Below are 23,864 nucleotides of genomic sequence, written 5' to 3' on the forward strand. Positions count from 1 at the left end.
GACAAAAGATGGTGAGAGAAAAATGAGAACAGAAGATCAGAAGTGTTGGGCCATGGGGACAGATTTGTTCTGAGATGGGGAATCTTTTCACTGGAAAGTTTTGGGCAGACAAATGATAGGATTTGAAAATTGTGAAAAGATTACTTTGGCTACTGATGGAATTTGTCTTTGAACAGCTGAGGCCCTGAGATTATAATTAATCCTGGGGTTTTTGCTGGTCATGTTTCAATGTCAAAGATAATACAAGAGCATTTTATGTAGGTAGATGCTGTTGTGGATTTTGTTATGGCAGTTGTTGGTAAGATAGTAGATTGGCTAGTCAAAGAATAATTAAACACAGAAACTTTTCAAGGTGACTTTGGGGCTTTGAAGATTTTAACTCTTCATTTAAGGCTTGCTTGCTGTCTGTCTTTCTTTCTTTCTTTCTTTCTTTCTTTCTTTCTTTCTTTCTTTCTTTCTTTCTTTGTCTTTCTTTTGTTGGCTGTGGGGTTTGAACTCTGGGCCTGTGCTCTTCAGTGCAAGGTTAGTGCTCTACCACTTGAGTCACAGCACCACTTCTGATTTTCTGGTGGTTAATTGGAGTTGAATCTCATGGACTTCTGTGCCTGGGCTGGCTTTGATCTCAAATCTCAGATCTCAGATCTCAGCCTCCCATGAAGTTAGGATTACAGGTGTGAGCCACCAGCACCTGGCCCTAAGGCTTTCTTACACTTAAAATTCAGATAAAGAAATTCTTGATCATCAAATTTTTCTTTTAGTACTGAATTGGTCAAGATTCTTATCATATTTTAAGATATGACCAGTTCTGCTTTCTTTTTGATTTTCAATGTTTATACATGCAATGTAAACTACAAATATGTATAACATCACATCATTGAAAGGAAAATGATGTAAAAATATTTGATAAATAAAATTATTGCATTCAATGTCATCTTAAAAACCCAAATCATCAAATCCCTTATTGATATATAAAACAATACCTGTTTTCACTAGAGAAAATGTATGCCAACATCAGCTACTTATAATAAAAATAAGGAAGTGAAAGCCCTACTTATAGCCTGTCTAATTTAGGTCAGGTGATCATGGAAATAAAAAATATTAGAATTATTTATTTTATAATTATACACATTGAAGGAAAGCATAATAGATAGCAGAGTTCTTTTTCATCATAAAATTATTGACACCCATTTATTTAGCTAGAAACACTAGCTTGAGAGGTACTGGTATATTCTATTTGTAATAATTTTTCTACAGGAAACGATTGTCATATGTCTGGAAAACGTTGAAGAAAATAGTTGCATACATCTTTTCTGTCCTTTTGAGTCTCAATCACTAAGAGTTCCAAGTACTTTGGGAGAATCTCGGTCTCCTGAATGGCCTGATGAATGCATTAAAATCAAGCAGTATATTTGGATTCCATAAATACTCTTAAATCCATACAAATGTTGCATGGGTTGTGGAGCTCAGACTTCTCCTACTGGCACTATGACATCTAAAGAATATTTGTTATGAAAGTTTCACACCAATTTTGTTCTGTTCCTTCTTCATTAGCCTCTGTGCTTCCTTTTCCAGTTTCTTTCTTTCTTGTTCTGCTGCTCTCTTTTCTCTGTCTGCTATTTTCTGCTGCCTCAGAACTTCTGCTTGCCAGGCTGCATCTTCTTCCTCCTCCCAAGCATTAGTATTTTCTTGTCAAGGGTCAAAGTCACCTAATTCAGACGACTGATGAATGAAAGGCATATCCTGTGTAGCTGCTAGTCTACTGGAGAAAACTGTGCTGCCATCGGGGATGCCAAAATTTAACGGTTCTCTCTTTTTAATAACAATTTTCTGAGTTTTCCTTATAGTTGGTGTCATGTCCTTTAAATAGTCAGGTTCCAGTTGTTCCAAAGCATTTTGTTGTGATGCCACTTTGCCATTGCCTCCTTCAATCTTTACACTTGTGGGTGCATCTTCATCCCAGGAAGTCCACTCCTCCACATCTGTCTGCTTTGAAACTGAAGAATAATCAACTGTAGTTGGAAAAGTTATTTGGTCCCACTTAATTTTCTTCCTCTGCCAGACCTGCATATTAACCTCTTTAGGAATGAGAATACTGTTGCTAAGCAGGTACAAACTTTAAATAGCCGAAACTGAGTGATGGCCATGGTGGAAGCCAGAACCTGCTGTGAACAGAGCTAGGCCTGGAGCGGGTTGGCAGGCGGGACCTCCAAGTGTCAGGTTTCAGGGTTTCAGGGGTCTGGGCTCCCCAGCACGAGCACCGCATGGCATGGCAAGGGCCGCACTGCCCCCCCCGCCCCCCCCCCGCGCCACCCCAGGGTCGGGCCTCGCTGTCTGCTTTTATTTTTTAAAATTACTGGAGGAAGAAATGAATTGTCACTGAGAAAAGTTTAGGGAATTATAAAGAATGCAATGTATTCCTAATTAAGACATCTCATGTTTATATTTGGGACCCTGAGACAGAAAACTGATAGAGTTGTTTCTTCATGAATTAAATAGCATTCATTTATTTTCAATACTTGTAGACTCACATCTCAATAGTATTTTGACTGCCCAAACATTTCCACAGACACTTTAAGCTGGAAAAATATTTGGTTATTTAAAAAAAGAAAGCAAATATTATATAAAAATGAAACAATTTAAACTTTTGTAATAAACAATTGGATGAATTTTATGACTTAAAATTTTTGTGCGGGTACTAGGACTTACACTCAGGGACTTGAGCTCTCACTTGGTTTGTTTATGGCAGGTGCTCTGGCTGGTGCTCTATCACTTTCGCCATGCCTCCATTTCTGGCTATTTTCCCTGAATAATTGTAGCTAAGAGTCTTAGACTTTTCTGCCCCAGCTGTCTTTGAACTGTGATCTTTAGACCTCAGTCTTATAGGTATTTAGGATTATAGGTGTGATCCCAGCATTTTTCAGGAGTTTCTTTTTTATTCCTCCATATATTTTTCTTTTCATCTGAATGGATTATGACATCTGAAGCTATGTAGAGAAAAAGTAATGACAAGGTATTATAGGGGCTGTGACTGTGGCATAGTGGTAGAGTGCCTAGCACTCTTGGAGTCCTGGGTTTGCTTCCTTGCTACCATATACACAGAAGCCAGAATTAGTGTTGTAACTCAAGTGATAGAGTGAGAAAGCTCAAGAACAGTGACCTGAGTTCAAGCCCCATTTGCATTATAGAAAAATGTTCTATAGGGTGTACAAATTTTGTGTGGGTAATAAGCACAGGGAGAGGAAGAGGAGAAGGAGGAAGAGGAGAGGAGGAGGAGGAGGTACAAGAAGAGGAGAGGAGGAGGAGGAGGAACAAGAACAGGAGGAGGTGGAGGAGGAGGAAAGGAAGAGGAAGAAGGAGAAGAAGAAGAAGAAGGAGGAGGAGGAGGAGGAGAAGAAGAAGAAGAAGAGGAGGAGGAGGAAGAGGACGAGAGAGAGGAGTGAGAGAAAAGAAGGAAGGAAGGAAGGAAGGAAGGAAGGAAGGAAGGAAGGAAGGAAGAAAAGATATTACCATAAAACTGCGGAATATACAAAATTTTAACTTTTACAATCATCTTTTAAAATACTTTATTTTTTCTTAAAATCAAAAATCCCAGGACTAAATTTTCCAAATTATACATTTAAATCACATAAGTACCAGAGTTTCAAAAATGACCAGAAGTATTAAATTTGGTACATATTTATGATTAATCAATTTGCAGTTTGGTAGACATTAGTCAACTTTGATAGCCTAATAATGAATGTATGCATTTAAAATGAAGTGATTTGATTTGTTTCCACCAAAGTGTGGAAACAAATTATTAAATTATTCAAGTGCGTTGTTAAGGTTTTTTTTTATATTTGTTGTTAAGGTTTTGCAACAACATATTGGCAAGAAAACTTTTAAGGAGACTGTTAATCTGAGAATTCTGAAAAAATACTAGTGCAATTGGCAAGATGATCTTTAGTGCCTGATGTGTCCTGTTTTCTGCTTTAATTGGAATGAGAAAGGAATGTTTTAAAAAGTTGAAAACATGCTAATGAATCCAGAGCACATACCAAATGTCACAGATGGTAGGTGGCCACAAATGTCAAGAAACTATGTCAAGAGGGAACATTACAGAAAGATGTCAGATGCTGTCTTGAGTTTATTTCTCATGAGACAGAGAGTCTTTGTGGAAGTGGGAATGGAGCAAACACTAGACCTGAAGGGTTACAAAGTAAAGTTAGTGCTGTTGGGGAACCAGAGAAATTTCTTGTAAGTTTTCTATGTTACCAACCTTTAGAAAGCTCCTGACACAACCTCAAAAAGAAAGTAAGCTGCGCCAGGAAAGGTTTTGACCCCTAACTTGTAGAAACTTCTCCATTTCATGAATGTCATCACAGGACTGAAGATCTAGCAAGCTTCTGCAACCAGAGGACTGTTAACATATAGAATCACACTCTGCTAAGCGTGCTCAGAGCCCATCTTCCTCTTTTCCCTATAGGTCTTGGGACACAGCTTGAAAACTCCTTCAGCCAAATGCTGCTGTGAAAGGTGTATGTCCTCTTTAAAAAAAAAAAAAGAAAAAGAAACCAAACTGGTCTTTAAAAGAATAAAAACTCTCATTTTTATATAAAGAAAACCACCAGCCCTATTCAATAGATAACATTAAAATGCTTAATAAATTTTCAAAAGTTGATTTGTTTGGTGACCTATATTCCCTAGATGCTTGTTTCCCCAGAAATAAAGAGCAACAGGTTCTGGATCTACACTCTATGATAACACAATAAAGCTGGAGATATCATTAGCTCTCATAATTTATTGAAAATGTAAAAGTACTTTAATCCCTTAGCCAAAGGAAAAAATATTATTTATTACACAATTATTAGAATCACCACGTGGTTTTGTTAGTTAACCAATTTCAAACTATATCTTCAGAAAACACTTGGACTAAATAATAAAACATAGCTTTTTTTTGCTTTTTTTCATATATTTTTATTGTAATTAATAGAAGGGTTACATGATATTTGCCAGATAGATGGCGCATTAATTCCCATACATTGATACCCTTTCACATGTCTTGGTCCTCATTTCCCTCCCTCCCACCCCCACCCCTCATCTTGTTTTCCCCCATTCCCTATCCAATTTCAAATAACCAAATACAAATATATCCGATATATCAGGTAACAAAGTGAGATACTGTAACAATATGATATAACCAAGGGACAGCAAAAGAGATGAGAGATAACATAGTGCCTTAAGAACAACAATCATTCATTATATAGCTTATGTTTCTATATACTAGAGATCCTTTCATTTAGCATCCTACTGTATGGCCTTTTGATCAAGGTTTTGCTCTATTGCAAATCTCTGCTAGGAGAGCCCAAGGTTTCTACTGATTATGACAAATGAGGGAAACCATTGAGCCTAAGTTCCTTTGAGTCTGGCTTACTTCACTTAATATGATCTTTTCTAAGTCTTTCCATTTCCTAACAAATGGGGCAATGTCATTCTTTCTACCAGCAGCAAAGAATTCCATTGTGTACAAATACCACATCTTGTTGATCCAGGCATCAACTGAGGGACATCTAGGCTGGTTCCATATCTTTGCTATGGTAAATAGTGCTGCAATGAACATTGTTGTATGTCTTTGCTTCAGGATGATTGGGTAAATGCCAAGTAGTGGAATTGCTGGGTCATAGGGGAGCTCTATGTTTAGAGGTTTTGTATGGCAAAGCTTTTGTACTGCAGAGCTTTTGTATGGCAAAGGACATAGCTAGTAAACTAAGTAAGAAGCCTACAGAGTGGGAGAAGATCTTCACCAACCATACAACAGACAAAGGCCTCATATCTAAAATATATCAACAGTTCAAAAAATTGAATCAATCCAAAACTAATCTCCAAAGTAACAACCATCCCATTAAAAGATGGGCCAAAGACTTAGAGAGTTTACTCTGAAGAAGAAACAAAAATGGCCTATAGACACATGAAGAAATGCTCCACATCTCTGGTCATAAAAGAAATGCAAATCAAAACAACTCTAAGATTCCACCTCACTCCAGTTAGAATGGCCAGGATCAAGAAAACTAATAACAACAGATGCTGGAGGGGATATGGCCAGGAGGGATCACTACTACACTGTTGGTGGGAGTGCAAACTCGTTCAACCACTATGGAAAGCAGTATGGCAGTTCCTCAAAAGACTAAACAAAATATAGTTTTTAATACAGCAAATGAGCACAAATTGCAGCATAGTTCTAGATGTGAATGAGAATGCATGGGACAAATATGCACTGAAAAAGAAATGGTGAAGGCTAGGAGTGTAGCCTAGTGGTGGAGTGTTCGCCTAGCATACACAAAGCCCTGGGTTTGATTCCCCACTACCACCTATTCAGAAAAAGCCAGAAGTTGTGCTGTGGCTTAAGGGGTAGAGCAAGTGTTCAAGGACAGTGTCCAGGCCCTGAGTTCAAGCCCCAGGACTGGCAAAAAAAAAAAAAAAAGAAATGGTGATACTTAAGAAATCAAGCATTCGAATTGAAAATGAATAAGAACTGATGATTTTCATGGTTTATGTTTTATCTTTGTAAAATATGTCCAGATGTGTAAAGACAATGTTTTGGGATTTGAAAAAAAAGGAGATATAATAAGAACCAATATAAAATCTTTTACAATAGTAATAGCACCAGTAGCAACAAAACAACACTACAACAAAAAGGGAAATTTACTTTCTGGAGAGAAAACTTACATGAAAATTTTGAAATATTTATCCTCTACACCATTTTGTAAATAGTTATTAAAACTGGAAAGAATTGGTAGAAATTGTAATTCAGAGGAACAGGTCATCAACATTGATAAAATTGGTAATTGCAAGTTCCTTTTTAAAGGAGTACTTAGTATAAAAATCTTGTATGAAGTTGGTGGGTGTTTAAAAATATGCCAGTCCTCAGGCTTGAACTCAGTGGGCATTGTTCCTGAGCTGCTTTTGCTCAAGCGTAGCACTGACACCCCTTGAACCACAAGTCACTTCTAGTTTTCATTTTTGTTTTTCAGATTTTTTGTGGGGGAGTTATTAGAGATGAGTTTTACAGATTTTTCTGCTTGGGCTGGTTGCAATCTATGATCCTCTCAGCCTCCTGAGTAGCTAGGATTACAGGCATGAATTGAACTGCCAGCACCTGATGAAGTATGTTTTTTGACCCGGCAATTCCAATTCCAGAATTTATCTTAAAGGTTGTCAGAAATGTTTACAAAGTTAATTGAAAGTTGGATTTATTGTGGCTTTATAATTACATAAAAAAAGAAAAATCTCTCCCTAATATTAGGCAAGTAGTTAACTAAATTTTAATAGGACTTTTAAAGAACTTGCCATGTGTTTTTACCTAATGCTATGGGGAAATAAATTTACTACTAAATAAAGTGGGATGGAAGATGTAATCTATATTAAGATTAAAAAAGTAATTTCTTAGAAATTCATTAAAATATATATTAAGATTAAAATAATTTCTTGGAAATTCATTAAAATGTTAAATAATAGTTTTGAGGGTTTTTTTCTGAGTTGAAAAACTCTAGTTTTTTTTCTTTCTCTGTACATTTTTTTTTGCCAGGCCTGGGCTTGAGTTCAGGGCCTGAGCACTGTCCTTGGACTTTCTCAAGGCTAGAGCTCTACTACTTGAGCCTCAGTATGACTTCTTCCTTTTTTCTATCTATGTGGTACCTATGAATCGAACCCGGGTCTTCATTCATGCTAGGCAAATACTCTACCACTAGGCCAAACTCCTGGCCTCTCTGTACATTTTTTTATCCTCTTAAACAACAGGTAATGAATTTAGTGTCATCTATATAAAAATGTACTATTTAAAATATACCTATTTAAAATACATGTCAATATATATATATTTTAAAGAATTTATTAACGTTGATTTTTACATCATATTTTAAATGACAAGTTTAACAAACAAGTGTTCAAGGAGGGAATATCTATTTACAATCACTGGGACTTAGTATTTAGAACTTAATCACAATTAGGCTAAGGGTTTGTATGTTATAGAAACATTTATGAAATAAAACATTATGTCTATAGAGTCATAGGTTTTTATGTCTATATAGTTATGTTTGTATTTCCATTACCATGTTCATATAAAATATGTTTTTTAAAATATATTTGTTTTGTAATAGAAATCTAACATTACAATATAAACATTTGTATGTTGAGCAATATAGGAAAATGACCTATATTATTGAGTGGTACCAAGTGCTTCTCTGAGAAATTCTCTGAGTGAGACGATTCCATTTTTCTATTAATGCTGTGAGAACTGACAATTACCATTACCTTTAGTGGTCACCTTTATAGAGAGGTAAAGGACAGGCTTCTTAAGGGATGAAGAGCTAAATAGATAGAGAACAAAGTGACATGTCATGTAGCTGACACAGGAGTCTCGGCATGCACAGGCCTCTTGTACTGTGGGTAGAAAGGAGTTGAGGGTAGATACTGGCCAAGTTCTTGCTTTGAAGTTTCAGTTTCAGAAGAACATCTGAGTAAAAATGTCCGAGTGAGTTCTTTACTGGTCTCATACTCAGTGTGAGTCTTTAATCCTTAGGCCAGAGTCCCGTTTGTGTTAAACTGAAATAGGCAACACCTAACTACCCTGTCCTTCAAGTACACTTCCAAAGCACATCCAGGGGCAAGCCAGCTGATGTGGGCAAGTGATGATAACAGCCTTGACACAACACACCACAGGCTTCACTAGTGACTCTGAGTTGTGGTTTTGAGAGTTGTGCTATACCTTTACACTTCTCAGGACATATTTTGGTCCAGTAGCTGTTAATTATTATTGATGATGATGATTGTAAGCCACACTTCTTTATAAAATATGGATGATGATTGTAAACCACTCTTCTCTAGAAACTATATGGAACAAATTTAGATGTCTTCTTGGCACTGATGAGGATACAAAACTTTATGTAGTTGCTGAGTAGCATTCTCATTCCCTGCTCCTTCCAACATTATTTCCAGCAACCAAGATAGCTGAATAAATTTATATCTGGAAACCAAAGACACTTCTTATTTAAGCCTTTTAGCATATTGCAGTAGGTAAAAATGATAGGACCAGGCAAGTGGCTCACACTTGTAATCCTAGCTAATCAGGAGGCTGAGACTCTGATTATCAAGTGTCAAACCCACCACAGGCACAAAAGGACCTGAGACTCTTATATCCAATTACCCTCTAGAAAATGGGAAGTAGGGCTTGGCTCAAGGGTAGAGCAGTAGCCTTGAGCTGAAGAGCTCAGGGACAATGCCCAGGCTCAGGGGTAGGGTGGTAGCCTTAAGCTAAAGAGCTCTGGAACAGTACCCATGCACAGAGTTTAAGCCCCATGACTGAAAAAAAAAAGTGATAGCTAATCTATATTCCATGATTATAGACTTCAAAAAATACAAAAATAAAAGGTATCTAATAAATCCAACTATTATGTAATTGCCATCATTTTGTGTCTATAGTATTGTAAAAATACTATAGTTGAAATAGTGCTTTGTAAGGAAGAAAATATGATGTTCAGAAATTTTAAAGGAAGCATCTTAACTCTGAAAGGCTCTTCTTTTTCAATTTCTATGTTTATCAACTTAAATATAATTAACTCACAATTTTCCTGCCAAAGACCCACTTGGGGCAACTATATCAATATTTCTAAGAGTAGATAGAATCAGTACATAGCTATCCCTAAATGACATGTTTTAAACTAAGCAAGAGAAGATATTCCAAGTCTAAATTTTTCATTGAAGTCCTTGCATTAGGTGAATCAGAATATTAAGCAAGGACAAAGGAACAAGCCTAATTGAAAAAAGTTTGGCTAGAATCTTACCACATTGAGTGATACCTCATCATGCTTTTCTGCTCATCATGATTATTTACTGATTATTTACAAAGCACTTAAGCCCTTACTAACAGGTAGATGGACATATTCACACATTTCATTTAATCCTCCCCGAAACATCTTTGTAGAACTCTTTTAAAAAATTCTGCCAGTGCTGGGGCTTGAACTCTGGGTCTGGGCACTGTTCAAGGGCTCCTTTTGCTTAAGGCAATCTACCACTTGAGTCACAGTGCCACTTCTGGCTTTTTCTTTTTTTTTCATATACTTTTATTGTAATTAACAGAAGGATTACATTATATTCACCAGATAGAAGGTGAATTACTTCACATACATTGATACCCTTTCTCATGTCTTGGTCCACATTTCCTTCCCCCCTAACCCCCCCCTCATCTTGCTTTCCCCACTTCCCTATCCTATTTCAAATAACCAAATATGCATGTATCCAATATATCAGATAACAAAGTGAAATACTGTAACAATATGAGACAACCAAGGGAGAACAAAAGAGATGAGAGATAACATAGTACATTAAGGACAACAATCACTCATTATATGGTTTTTGTTTCCTTATCCTGGAGGTCCTTTTATTTAGCTTCATACTGTATGGCCTTATGTATCTAGGTTTTGCTCTATTGCAAATCTTTGCTAGGAGAGCCCAAAGTTTCTATTGATTATGACAAATGAGGGAAACCATTGAGCCTATGTTCCTTTGAGTCTGCCATACTTCACTTAATATGATTTTTTCTAAGTCTTTCCTTTTCCTGACAAATGGGGTGACGTCGTTCTTTCTGACAGCACCATAGAATTCCATTGTGTACAAATACCACATCTGGTTGATCCACTCATCAACTGAGGGGCAGCTGGGCTGGTTCATATCTTTGCTATGGTAAATAGTGCTGCAATGAACATCATTGTGCTAGTGGATTTAGTATGCGCTTGTTTCTGGACAGTTGGGTAAATGCCAAGTAGTGGAATTGCTGGGTCATAGGGAAGCTCTATGTTTAGTCTTTTGAGGAACTGCCATACTGCTTTCCATAGTGGTTGAACAAGTTTGCACTCCCACCAACAGTGTAGTAGTGATCCCTCCTGGCCACATCCCCTCCAGCATCTGTTGTTGTTAGTTTTCTTGATCCTGGCCATTCTAACTGGAGTGAGGTGGAATCTTAGAGTTGTTTTGATTTGCATTTCTTTTATGACCAGAGATGTGGAGCATTTCTTCATGTGTCTATAGGACTTCTGGCTTTTTCTAAGAGTCTCATGAACTTTCCTGCCCAGGCTGAATTCAAACCATGATCCTGAGACTACAGCCTCCTGAGTAGCTAGAATTACTGGCATGAGCCACCAGTGCCTAGGTTGTACATCTCTTTTTGACAGATAGGCAAAGGGAGGGTTAGACTTAGGCCAGTGAACTTGGCAAAGGAGATACATTTAGTATAGAATGTTGGACTTGAACTTAAGTCTCTGTGATCCAGAAATCCATGGAAGTAAGTCAGATCCATACAATAATATGTATAACATTTTCCTGTCAAATTTATAGGAACTGTGTAATAGACATTTTTTTGCTTCGGTCCGTATGGGGTGAATATTGGAGTCAAACCGCTAAAATAGAATGGATGAAATGTTTGTAGTGTCAATTTGTAGGCTTAGAAATTTACAAGGGCAGTGATAGTATAACTCTAATACATGTTTCTAGAAAGTAAAATGCAACGAAACTGCTTTTCTCAATCATCTCCTTGTATGTGCATTTGGCATACTGTCACTGCTTCTGGCTGTTGTCTTTCAAAAAACACAAGAAATTCTTTGCATGTCACTCTATTTCATAATTGTGTGAGAATTTTTTTCAGTCTGAAATCACAGCTGTTTCTGTCCTACAATTTTGAAATCATAACTGTTTAATCCATAGCTTTTAGAGACAGGTATTCTCATTTTAATGTGAATGTATTTCAATTGACCCCTCTCACTTAAATGATGTGAAATAATTCTCCCATGACCTCTTTTATACCTTTTGATATTTTATATTATCTCTAATCAGTTACACAGATAGTAAGCAAAGCCCCAACACCTGTTTGCCAATGCCACTCTGACACCAAGTCTGGTGTTAGTAACACGGACGAGGGGGAGAAGACCACAAGGAAGCTGGAATCTGACCCCACTGGAGGTAAGGGCAAATTATTACCTAAGAAAGACCTTCAGAAATCCTGTCTTTCATCTCCCTCTCCTCCTGTCTTCCTTCTGACACTGTTTTTGCTTCTCATCTAATGAATAAGATGGCAGGAAGAGGCAGAGAGGCCTAAAGAAGAGTTTTAAAAGTGGCATCCCTGGTGAATGTTATTCTCTTTTGAATACATTGCTACCAAAGATAAACTATAAAAGGGCTTTCAATTTGAATTCACTGGTAGAGAGCCTCAGATGAGCCCTGTCCCACAGCCTATCCTCTCATTTGGAGCAGGGAGAGGTGGATTTGCCTTTAATTGGCCCAGTTGGAATCATCAAGAGCCATGGCATATGACATTTCACAATGGGTCACAGAAACTTCTCATTTTTTTTTAATTAGGAAAGAAATATGAGCTGCTCGTTGGTGGAGAGTGTTGTACACTTATGAACACTGATTAAAGACTGATTCATTCCAAAGACCATGCCTCCTACATTTCTATGCAACTTACTATGCCCTTGAAATCAGGCTGTCTCACATAGGTAGTGAATGACTTTTGAAGATTATTCTCTTTTGAATATATGTATATTTATGTGTGGGAGTGTTCATTTTTACTCCTCACATGGTCACATTATTCCTACCTCTAATTTTTAATGATTATAAGTCATTTGGGATTTGATTTTAATCTCAAACAAATAACATAGCCAGCCCCCAGTTTCATGGATGGTGGTAGAATCATGAAATGCTTTCCATTTCTCCACAGGCAACATGAAGAGGGGCAGAATAAGCACTGGCTGATTTGAAGAGAAGGGCCTTGACTTTTGACTAGGCATTTCATTTGAGAAATTGTCACGTACTTTCCCCCAACTTTATTTTACAGCTCAGCCATAATAGCAGTTATTGGTGAAATCTGAATAAAACCAGAATATTTAGTTAATTTTATGCAGTGGGAGGAGAAGGTAGAAGGAAGGTTTATTATAGTGTACCGTGTCATACCTGGCACGGTACAAACCATTTAACATGAATGATTGTATTGGCTACTGCAAAAATTCAGAGTCAAATATCCTATGTAATGGATAAGAAAATGAAGGCCTAGAAGGGTGTATAAATACATCCATCCAGTGACAAACAACTTTTTTACCATGTCTATCTGACATTTAAATACTCATTCATTGCACTAAATCAAATTACCTATTTGTGACTATTGCTTGTTCTATTTTGTATATTTTTCAAAAGCTCAGAAGACTGCCATCAACACATATGTATTTTTTTTCCTAGTGATATTCTTTCAAAGGCTCCAGTTAGTATTTGTGCATCACTTTAAAAACATCATATCTCACTTCACTGTTTAGTGTGTGTATGTGTGTGGGGGGGGGAGTGCATGCACATGCACACACAATGATAGCTCACCTAGATGCCATTAATACTTTCTACTCTAGAATTTAGATGTGAGATATTATTACATGGCAACTAGACAATTTTATTCCCCTGTGTTCTTGAGAGAGCTTTAATTAGCCCATAAATTTAGAGGCCATGTTAGAAAAACAGAGGACTTTACTTATATATTTGTTGTAACTTGATTTTTAATAATACATTTCCATTGGAATTTAAATAGTAATAGATCTACTATTAAATAAGCTTGTCACACATTACTGTTTTTCATTGTTCTAATGTAATTGTTTTTTGAAGCCAGTCATAATCTACAGTGAAATAAAATGCACTATAATGTTGCAGGTGATTTGGCTACATGTCCTCTCAGTAAACAATTTGGTTTGACATTTCTCTTTAGGAGGTTTTAAGGACAATTTGAGAAATAATTGCTGTGATCTACAGAGGGCTATCTATAAACGTCAACCTCAGCCCCATGACTGGCTCAAAATTTCTAGATTTACCCCTTTTAAAGAGGACATCAAATGCTATTTTCCAATTATATATTTTAAGCAAAATGTCATATCAGTTATTATTGCTGTACATCAAAATAGTTGGCAAGAGGCTGAAGGAACACAACACAGCATGCTCATGTATTAGGAGATGTAATGCAAGGATAAAAGTCCTGTATGGTTGTGAGAACAGAGAAATAAGGCTAGATTTAGGTTTCTTTCATCCTTCCAGTAACAGAATTGTGGGTAATGTTGCTAGTCAAACTGGGCCTAATGGTTCATGCCAGTAATCCCTCACTTAGGAGGCAGAGATGGAAGGATCCTGACATAGAAGCCAGTCTGGGTTAGATTGCAGTACTAAATCTCAAAAAATATTTTAGAGGTTGCTATCCTAAGTGTAATTATTTTACAGTATCTAGCCCATCACATTTTATAAATAAAAAGATTGGATTAAAAGAAATGATTTCAAGGATACCTTGAAAATCCTAGGTCCTTAAGTACTCAGTTGGAATATTTTTAAGATTTGGTTATTTGGAATGATATGCCACTTTTTAAGTGAATTATGCAGTAGCTCAGGTATATAATCCTAGCTACGCAGGTGTCTAAATGTAAAAATATATTTGAGTGATCCTATTTTGAAAATAACCAGCATAAAACAGGTCTGGAGGTATGACTTAAGTGGGAGAGAACAAGCCCAGAAGTTCAAGGCCTTGAGTTCAAACCCTAGTAAAAGTAATAAGTTTAAAATTGAAAAGAGGAAAGAAAAAGAGATCTTATCTACTATATATCACTCAGGAAAAATACATAACTAGACTAAATAGCAAGAAATATAACCAAAGACTTTAAAAAGATATGTAGCGAACCTACATTTATTTAATATGACAGCTAGTGTCCTGAGGTTTACTAGAGAATCACAGATAAGAGCATATGAAATACTTCAGGAACATAGTGTATATAGAAAATTGTCCTAAATTACAAAATCCTGTCTTGCTCTGTGATCTTGTTTCGCCAAAGGCATATTAATTTTATGAATTGAGATGGGAGATATCTTGATCTGAAATATAAATTGGTGTCTTTAGTAAAATATCTTACCTTGAGCTATAAAGATTTTTAATGACTAAATGGATACAATGGCTTTAAAATAAAAGTAAAATAATATAATTACCACTTCTATTTTATGATTATGTTGCTAAATGCACAGGGTAACTAGAAGAAAAAGAAAACTGCCATGATGTTAGAGGAGTAAGGATGATTTAATATTTCATTTTTATTTTTATTTTATCGTTGAGGTGATTACAGAGGGGTTGCAGTTATATTCATCAGGCAGTGGGAACATTACTTCTTGAATATTAATACTCCTTCCCATGTTTTTCTCTCACTTTCTCTCTGCCCTACTCCTCCCATTCACCTTGTTTTTTCCCTTACCTTTCCATTTTTTTAAATACACAAATAAACGTGTATATAATTAGTTTTTCTTATTGGCTAAATTTTTGACAAGTCTAACATTTTACGATAAAGTATATGTGTACATGTGAGAGAAAGAGACATATAGTTGGGAAATTTTTTGATTCTATAGCATAGGGGCCTGAGAGTTATCTATTGTTGTTTGCTCGTTTTCCAGATCCCCAATGTTTAATCTTTCTTTAATGTGTCCATTATATTTAAAAGAATTTTTGTTTAGAAATGAGAGATATTATTACATTATGGTTCATGTTATAGTGAAAGGCATCATGGACCTAAGAAAATTGTGTGTGTGGTCAGAGAGGGAAGAGAGAGAGAGAGAGAGAGAGAGAGAGAGAGAGAGAGAGAGAGAGAGAGAGAGAGAGAGAGAGAGAGAGAGAGAGAGAGAGAGAGACAGAGAGAGACAGAGAGAGAGAGAGAGGAGAGAGAGACAGACAGAGAGAGAGGAGAGAGAGAGAGACAGAGAGAGAGAGACAGAGAAAGAGAGAGAGAGAGAGAGAGAGAGAGAGAGAGAGAGAGAGAGGAGGGAGGGAGGGAGGGAGACAAAGACAGAGACACACAGAGAGAGACAGAGAGAGACAAAGAGAGACAGAAAGAGAGCATGTGAGTGTGTTCAGGAGCTTGCTTGAACTCAGGACCTGGGCATTGTCCCTGAGGTTTTTGTTAATTTTCTTTTCAGCTCAAGGCTAGCACTCTACTGCTTGAGCTACAGCTCTACTTCTGGCATTTTGATGTTTAATTAGAGAAAAGAGTTTTGCCGACTTTCCTATCTAGACTGGCTTTGAATAATGATCCCCAGATCATACACTCCTAAGTAGGAAGTAGGAGAACCATGGGCACCTGACAGGAAATATCAAATGTCTATGTCCTCTTGAAAAAAACAGAAAGACTTTATCTTCTAGAGTGCTTTCTTAGCATACAGGATGACCCGAGTTTGATTCCTCGGTACCACATACATAGAACAAAACCGGAAGTGGTGCTGTGGCTCAAGTGGTAGAGTTCTAGCATGGAGAAAGCCCAAGGACAGTGCTCAGGCCCTGAGTTCAAGGCCCAGAATTGCCAAAAATTAAAAAAAAAAAGTCTCATGTAATAGTGTCTCTCTTTTATCCACTTGAATGAAAATAACCTTGCTTTCTAACCTTATTTTTGTAGCCCCAAAGAAGAATTTAGTGGTGGCTGAAAGGGAAGCAGTCAGCCCCAACAAGAAAGCTGAGCAAATCACACCAAATTATGCACGGAGAACGGAAGAAGCCATGGAGGAATGTGAAGCTTCCCAGCCCGGGGAGGCAGGCACGGGAGAGGGACGGGAGGATGCAGCAGGGTTGGAGAAAGCAGGGCTCACTGAGGATTCCTTAGAGGAGCAGAACCCAAGAGCATTAGCTGAACAGGTTACTCTGGGCCCAGCCAGTGAGGTGAAGGCAGAAGCAGAAGGAGATGAAAACCTGAGTTTAGAGGAGCTAAATTCCACAACAGTGGCTTCAGCAAGCACCTCTGAAAATCTGAGTGAAGATGAGTCGGATGAAGATCCGTTTTCAATGCAATTCTTTCTGGAGTCAGAGGAATCAGCTTCTGAAAGGGCACCGGGCTCAAAGAAGGCAGCCTGTACAACCACCCTGGCCCTGAGCTCTGTGCACCATCAGGAAGGCACCGCCCCGATGGAGATAGCAGAGGCTGGGAGGGGGGAGACTGTCAGTAGGGCAGGTTCTCAAATGCCAGGCATGGATGAAAGGGGCGAGGACGTCCCCACGCAGTCGGAGAACCCTGGGTCTGTGGTGGATGCGGAGAGAATGTCCGTAGAGGGCAGATTTGAGTATGCAAGGTTTGGTGGAGAAGAGCCAGCCAGAGCAAGAAAGGAAGAGCTGGAACCCGAAACGCCCCTGAGTACCTCCACGGGAGAGCTAAATACATGGCACCTGGACGTTTCAGAGAGCAGCGCTGCAGAAGAACTTAGTAGCGAAGACTCCGTGGGACAAGAGCTTCGAACGGAGGCAGAAGCAAGCAGGGAAGGTGATAGGCCAGGAATGTTCCCGGAGGAATTAGAGGGAGGTAGAGAGAGAAAAGCCAGGAGGACAAGCCCACCTCAGTGGGAAACTAGATCTGAGAGAGAAGAGGTGACACGAGCAAATGCACTGAAGGATGAAGACTCTTTAGAAGGTGAGCAGAAACTTAAAGAGGAAGACAGGGCAACAGACCAGGGAGTAAGATCTGAGGACGAGAAAAAGGCCTCTCACAATGAAATGGAATGTCACTCTGAGGAAGCAGGGTCTACAGAAGCCACAGAGTTGACCGAAGATGCAGGGCTTCGGGAAGACCCACCGAAAGACAGAACGGAAACCATATTCCAAGCAACTTGTGGGTTTGAAAAGTCCTGGGAACGGGTAATAGTTCTGAGCAAAGAAGGAGGCGAAAGACTGAACAGAGCCCAAGACCCAGAGATTAAAAACAAAACAGAGCTGTCAGGGCAGAATGTCATTCCATCAGAGCCGGGGAAGGAGGCTCACCGTGGGGAGAGAGCATTAGGAACTCCTGAAAGTGACTCCATAGGCAAGGGACAGGCACCTGAGGCCACCATAGCAGCCACAGGAGAGGCTAATGAATGGGCAGCTGTGCAAGGGAGTAAAGGACAGGACGTGAGAGTCATGAAAATGACCCAGAAGACTTTTCCTAAGGAAAGCCCCACAATGGCAGGAAAGTTCAGAGGAGAAGCCATGGATGAGGTGTGCAGGAATTCCAATTCTACATACTCTTCAGGGTCAGGAATGAGGCCAGACAGAGATGCAAAGAAAAGCAACACCCTGACAGAAGGAGCAATTGTGACAGAAGCAGATCTAGACCCAGGAGTGACAAAAACAGCCACAGAGAAGAGGGATGTGTTGGCAGATTCAAAGACAGCTGAGCAGGAAACAGTGGCAAATAAACCCTCCTCCTTTTCAGATGGTGCTGGAGAGGAACCGTGGGAAGCAGGGAAAGAGGCACTAGGAAAAACAGCAGCTGTGGAGAGGGTGGTGACAGAAGAAATAGCTCTGAGAAGTGAGGAGGTGCCAGTAGTGGAGGAGGTGACAGTGACACCAGCAGCAGACCCTGGCTTATCTCTGCCTCATTCAGAAGCTAATCCTCTGGATAGACAGACAGTTACTCAAGGGCAGGATCAAGAAGGAGGGGACACTCAGCATGCAGGGTTGATGGGAGATGAGGCAGAAATGGAAATCCCTGATGAGGGGCAGGAATCTGGATCAGCTGAAGAATCCAGGAAAGGGTCCTCATCAGAGAAAAAGTCAGAGCAGAGCAGAGTGAGGCTTGGGGCACTGTCAGCAGGTCCTATGAAGCCTGAAATTCAAGAGAAGCAAAGGGACACAGTACAAGAAGAAAGTGAGAGTGCCGATGAAGAACCTGGAGATTTAGTGGCAGATGGTGAGTTTAGGTCTAGTCTGCGCACAAGACTGGATAGAAACCTCTCTTTGGGGCTGGTGTCTTCTATGTGCACATATCAGCACAGCCTTCAATTCCGAGCTAGGCTAGCAGGAGATAGAGGAAGCACCAATTCACACATATAGGAGCCCTGGGTCAATTCCTTTCGTGACTCTTCATGTCTTTTCAAATATAGCTGCCTGTACTAGGGAGATCTTACTCTATCTGAGCCCTGAGGAAAAAATGCAGAAAAGAATGTGCTCAAAGTTCAAACCAGAGAAGTAAAAAAAAAAACAAACTTGGTTCTAAAATTCTTTCCTTTCAGATTTTTAAAATATAGAACAAAGGTTGTTGATAATTATTTGTTTTTCTTAGTGGACTTTATCCCTATGTCAAGAGTGTGATAAAGTTTTATATAAATATATATTCACAAACAAATATACATGTTTTGCACACATGTATATGTATATATACATCATATAATACGTACATACATAACACATACACAATATATATTTAGCATATTGTATTTTAGTACATAAGTTCTAAAGAGTGGAATTTAAGACCAAAATGTACATTTTTGACAGTCTGATATTTCCTTGATTCTCAGATATCCTTAGTGCATGTTTCTGTTTTTTGAGTGATTATATCCATGGTACTAGTGCCCTTTTCACTATTTTTCAGGGTCCAAGAAAGATGTCTTCTAGAAAACAAAGACTGGAGAAAGACTCACCAAGCCTATCACCATGATTCTATCTTATTTCCAATCTCTTGTCTGACTTGATTGCTAGTTCTCTCAGTGCTGGTCAGGGTCTGAGTAAACCACATGGGAATAGTTTAGGTAGGGCCCTTGGTAGAAGTTATGGTTTTCCATGGAGGACCATAGAGCTATTACATACTACAGTGTGAATGGATGTCTATTTAGATGAAACAATGATTTTTCAAAGGATTGATACAAAGATCACTGGGAAAAGGCCTAGTCCTGATGCCTGGGATTTGTTTAAATCCCTTTTTATTTTATTCTCAAATATTAGTCTTACTTTCATACTTGGAATTTGAATGGCTTGGACTTTGAAAATGAGTTCCAAAGATTCGTCCATGTATATTCAAGACAGAAGATTACCACAAGGCACTGAAGTCCTCCCAGAAAAAGACTCCATAGCATGGAAAATTGTCTACATTTGGAATTGTCATTTTCTCTATTTACTCAGAAGAAAACCTTAAAGGGCACGTTATTTCAAGATGCACTTTGTTTCTCTGTCTCTGTATGTGTGTGTGTTCATAGCCTTGCATCCTCAGGTAGACTAGCTTATTATATATTGGTGTGTATCATCTTGTGTCTTGGGCTGCTAGATTTAAAATTGAAATAGTAAATAATTAGAAAGGTTGAATAATTATAGCAGGTACACATAGCCCATCTCTACATCTACAGAAGTTTTAAACTCTTTAGCTGATGTCATTCAGTGGAAAAGAAACTTGGATTAAAGTAATGTGCTGATAAACTTCCCAAGTTCTAATGTTGCAGTCTATGACAAACAGTGCTTACAATTGCTCTTTATCACCCCATTATTACTTTCTAATTGAGTATCAACATGTTTCAAAGGTGTTTTGATCACCTTGAAGGCACTAACATTCCCATGCCTCCAAAGGGCACATGAGTGGCTGTATTCTCTCCATGTAAAGTCAGAAGGTCCTCGAATAGCCATTCTACAGTCAGAGCAGATGTGCCTGTCTTAGGGCACATTTTTTTTTTCTTTAAAAATTTTTTTATTATGATTAGTAGAAGGGTTACATTATATTCACCAGATAGAAGGTGCATAACTTCACAAACATTGATACCCTTTCTCATGACATGGTCCCCATTTCCCTCCCACCCTCCCCCCGCTCATCTTGATTTTCCCCTTCCCTATCCAATTTCAAATAACCAATTAAGCACATATGAAATATATCAGATAACAAGGTGAAATATTGTGATAATATGAGATAACCAAGGGGTGGCAAAAGAGATGAGAGATAACATAGTACATTAAGTACATCACTCATTATATGGCTTTTGTTTCCTTATCCTGGAGGTCCTTTCATTTAGTGTCATACTATATGGCCTAATGTCTAGATTTTGTTCTATTATAAATCTCTGCTAGGAGAGTCCAAGGTTTCTACTGATTATGACAAATGGGGGAGACTATTGGGCTTATGTTCCTTTGAGTCTTGCTTACTTCACTTAATGTGATGTTTTCTAAGTCTTTTCATTTCCTAACAAATGGGGCGATGTTGTTCTTTCTGACAGCAGCATAGAATTCCATTGTGAATAAATACCACATCTTTTGTTGATCCACTCATCAACTGAGGGATATCTGGGTTGGTTCCATATCTTTGCTATGGCAAATAGTGCTGCAATGAACATCATTGTGCTAGTGGGTTTAGTCTGTCCTTGTTTCTGGATGATTGGGTAAATGCCAAGTAGTGGAATTGCTGGGTCATAGGGGAGCACTATGTTTAGTCTTTTGAGGAACTGCCATACTGCTTTCCATAGTGGTTGAATGAGTTTGCACTCCCACCAACAGTGTAGTAGTGATCCCTCCTGGCCACATCCCCTCCAGCATCTGTTGTTTAGTTTTCTTGATCCTGGCCATTCTAACTGGAGTGAGGTGGAATCTTAGAGTTGTTTTGATTTGCATTTCTTTTATGACCAGCGATGTCGAGCATTTCTTCTTGTATCTATAGGCTATTTTTATTTCTTCTTCAGAGAAGACTCTCTTTAAGTCTTAGGCCCATCATTTAAAAGGATGGTTGTTACTTTGGAGATTAGTGATTCAATTATTTGAGCTGTTGATATGTTTTAGATATGAGGCCTTTGTCTGTTGTATGGTTAGTGAAGATCTTCTCCCATTCTGTAGGCTTCCTAATTAATTTACTAGCTATGTCCTTTGCCATACAGAAGCTCTGCAGTTTAATGCAGTCCCACTTATCCAGACTTTCTCTGATTTGTTGTGATTCTTGGTCGTTATTAAGAAAGTTTCGACCTGTGCTAAGGAGGCCTAGTATATCTCCTATTCCTTCTTGTAAAGTTTTCAGTGTGCTGGCTTTTACCTCCGGGTCTTTGATCCATTTGGAGTTAATTCTAGTGCAGTGTGACCAAGAAGAATCCAACTTTAGTTTTCTGCAGGTGCTTAACCAGTTCTGCCATCACCAATTGTTGAAGAAGCTGTCTTTCTTCCATTCTATTTATTTGACTCCCTTATCAAAGATTAGGTGGCCATAGGTCTGTGGTTTAATATCTGGGTCCTCAGTTCTATTCCATTGATCTTCAGGCCTGTTCTTGTGCCAGTACCAAGCTGTTTTGATTGTTATAACTCTGTAATAGAGTCTAAAGTTTGGTATTGAAATTCTTCCTGCCCTGTTCTTTCTGCTAAGAAGTGTTTTTGCTATATGGGGTCTTTTATTATTCTATATGAAATTTTGGATTGCCTCTTCTATTTCTTTAAAGAATGACATTGGGATATTGATGGTATTGCATTGAATTTGTAGATAGCTCTTGGCAAGATTGTCATTTTCACGATGTTGATTCTTCCAATCCAGGAGCATGGGAGGTTTTTCCATTTCCTCAGTTCTGCTTTAATTTCCTTTTTCAGGGTTTTAAAGTTTTCATCAAAAAGGTCCTTTACATTCTTACTTAACTTAATTCCTAGGTACTTTATTTTCTTTTGAGGATATTGCAAAAGGACCTGCTTTCCTGATAGTTGCCTTGTCCTGAACTTTCACTGTTGGCATAGAGGAAGGCAGTTGATTTTTGAGGGTTAATTTTATACCTTAGGGCACTTTTGTAAATGACTTGACACTTACCTTTAACCTGGAGCTCTGGATTTGGTTTTAGATGAATCAGCATTTCAAATCCGTTGAAGGTGGTGACAGTGTTGTTTAAACTCCACTCCAATTCTATTAAACAGTCAATGTTCAGAATTGCCATCCTAAACGACAATGGCAACCATGTCGACTGCTTTTCCTTTCCTCTCTGTCCCTAGGGATAAGACATCTTTTTGTTATAGGTGTGTTTTCATTTTAATGAATCATGGTGTCATTCAATAATAAAGTAATTCTACTGTGCCAAATTATATTGTGTAGACTAGATCATTGATTGTCTATTTGATCAAGAGACCCAATATCACACAGAATTCATTTCATTCTTGGCATACCTATTAATTAGATACTGTAAGTGTGATTGAGGTCTGGCAAGTCTTCTAGGTAATTCTGATGTATACCAGAGTCTGATAACTGTTTTCCTGGAGTAGTGGTTTTGTGTTGAGGCTTAATCTCAGATGGAAAATGAATTACAGGAGTATTGTTTTACATTATTTCTGTCTCTGTCTCTCTTTTTCTGTCACCCTTCCTGTTTTTCATTCCTTTTTCTTCCCATTACCCCTTTCTCTAAGAAATAGTTATCATTATGAAAATGATGAATTCAAGTTTATGCTTATGTTTTATGATTTTATTGAAGTGTATGTGAAGTATTGCTACCCTTTCCTTATGAAGAATGAGTATTATTCATTGTACAGAATGTATTTCTTCTGTTTGCTTAACATATTGTTAATATAAACTACACACAATTTCATTTATTACTGAATTATATTACTGTGGTGTGTTCTATACTACACACAGACACACACACACACACACACACACACACATTTAAATTTCAGCCTCAGCACTACAAAGCACTTTGAATGCCCATCTTATGGAAGAGATTGTAAACTTGTTAATCATATTGAAAAACAAGTTTTGTAAAATGTGCTAAATGGAAATTGCAAGGATTTATTTTTATATTTAACACATTTCATTAAAACATTCTGTAGCAAAATTCTGTAATCTGCATGTGGGTTTAACTGTGAAATTCAGTGTTGTGACATTTTGATTAAGTGAATTCTTTCTCTGCAAATAATACATTGATAAAATTATTATGTCCATGTAAATGGATTTTTCCTACTTTATTATTAAAAACATAAATAAACATTAACGGATATGATATGTTAATTGTTCTTTGTAAATAAGAGTAGACTTTTAAATCCTTTTGTGTTCTTTCCATTTCATGATGAATTATTACATCAAAGATAATTTTATTGGTCTGTACCTTTGAGTGTA

General features: G+C 38.0%; 1 protein-coding gene and 1 pseudogene across 1 annotated transcript in view; one reads left to right on the forward strand and one right to left on the reverse strand.

Moving 5' to 3' along the window:
* Erich3 (glutamate rich 3) overlaps positions 1 to 23,864 on the forward strand; it is a 76,009-nt gene that overhangs the window by 51,224 nt on the left and 921 nt on the right. Inside the window, exons 9-10 of the mRNA XM_090333971.1 lie at positions 11,860 to 11,985; positions 16,473 to 18,731. Coding sequence (XP_090190097.1) covers positions 11,860 to 11,985; positions 16,473 to 18,731 — 2,385 coding nt within the window. The remainder of the gene's footprint in view (positions 1 to 11,859; positions 11,986 to 16,472; positions 18,732 to 23,864) is intronic.
* On the reverse strand, positions 1,288 to 2,144 carry LOC150061640 (receptor-binding cancer antigen expressed on SiSo cells pseudogene; annotated as a pseudogene).

This window comes from Megascapheus bottae, chromosome 6 (genome assembly GCF_031878675.1).
Source record: "Megascapheus bottae isolate mThoBot1 chromosome 6, mThoBot2.hap1, whole genome shotgun sequence".
Lineage (NCBI taxonomy): Eukaryota > Metazoa > Chordata > Mammalia > Rodentia > Geomyidae > Megascapheus > Megascapheus bottae.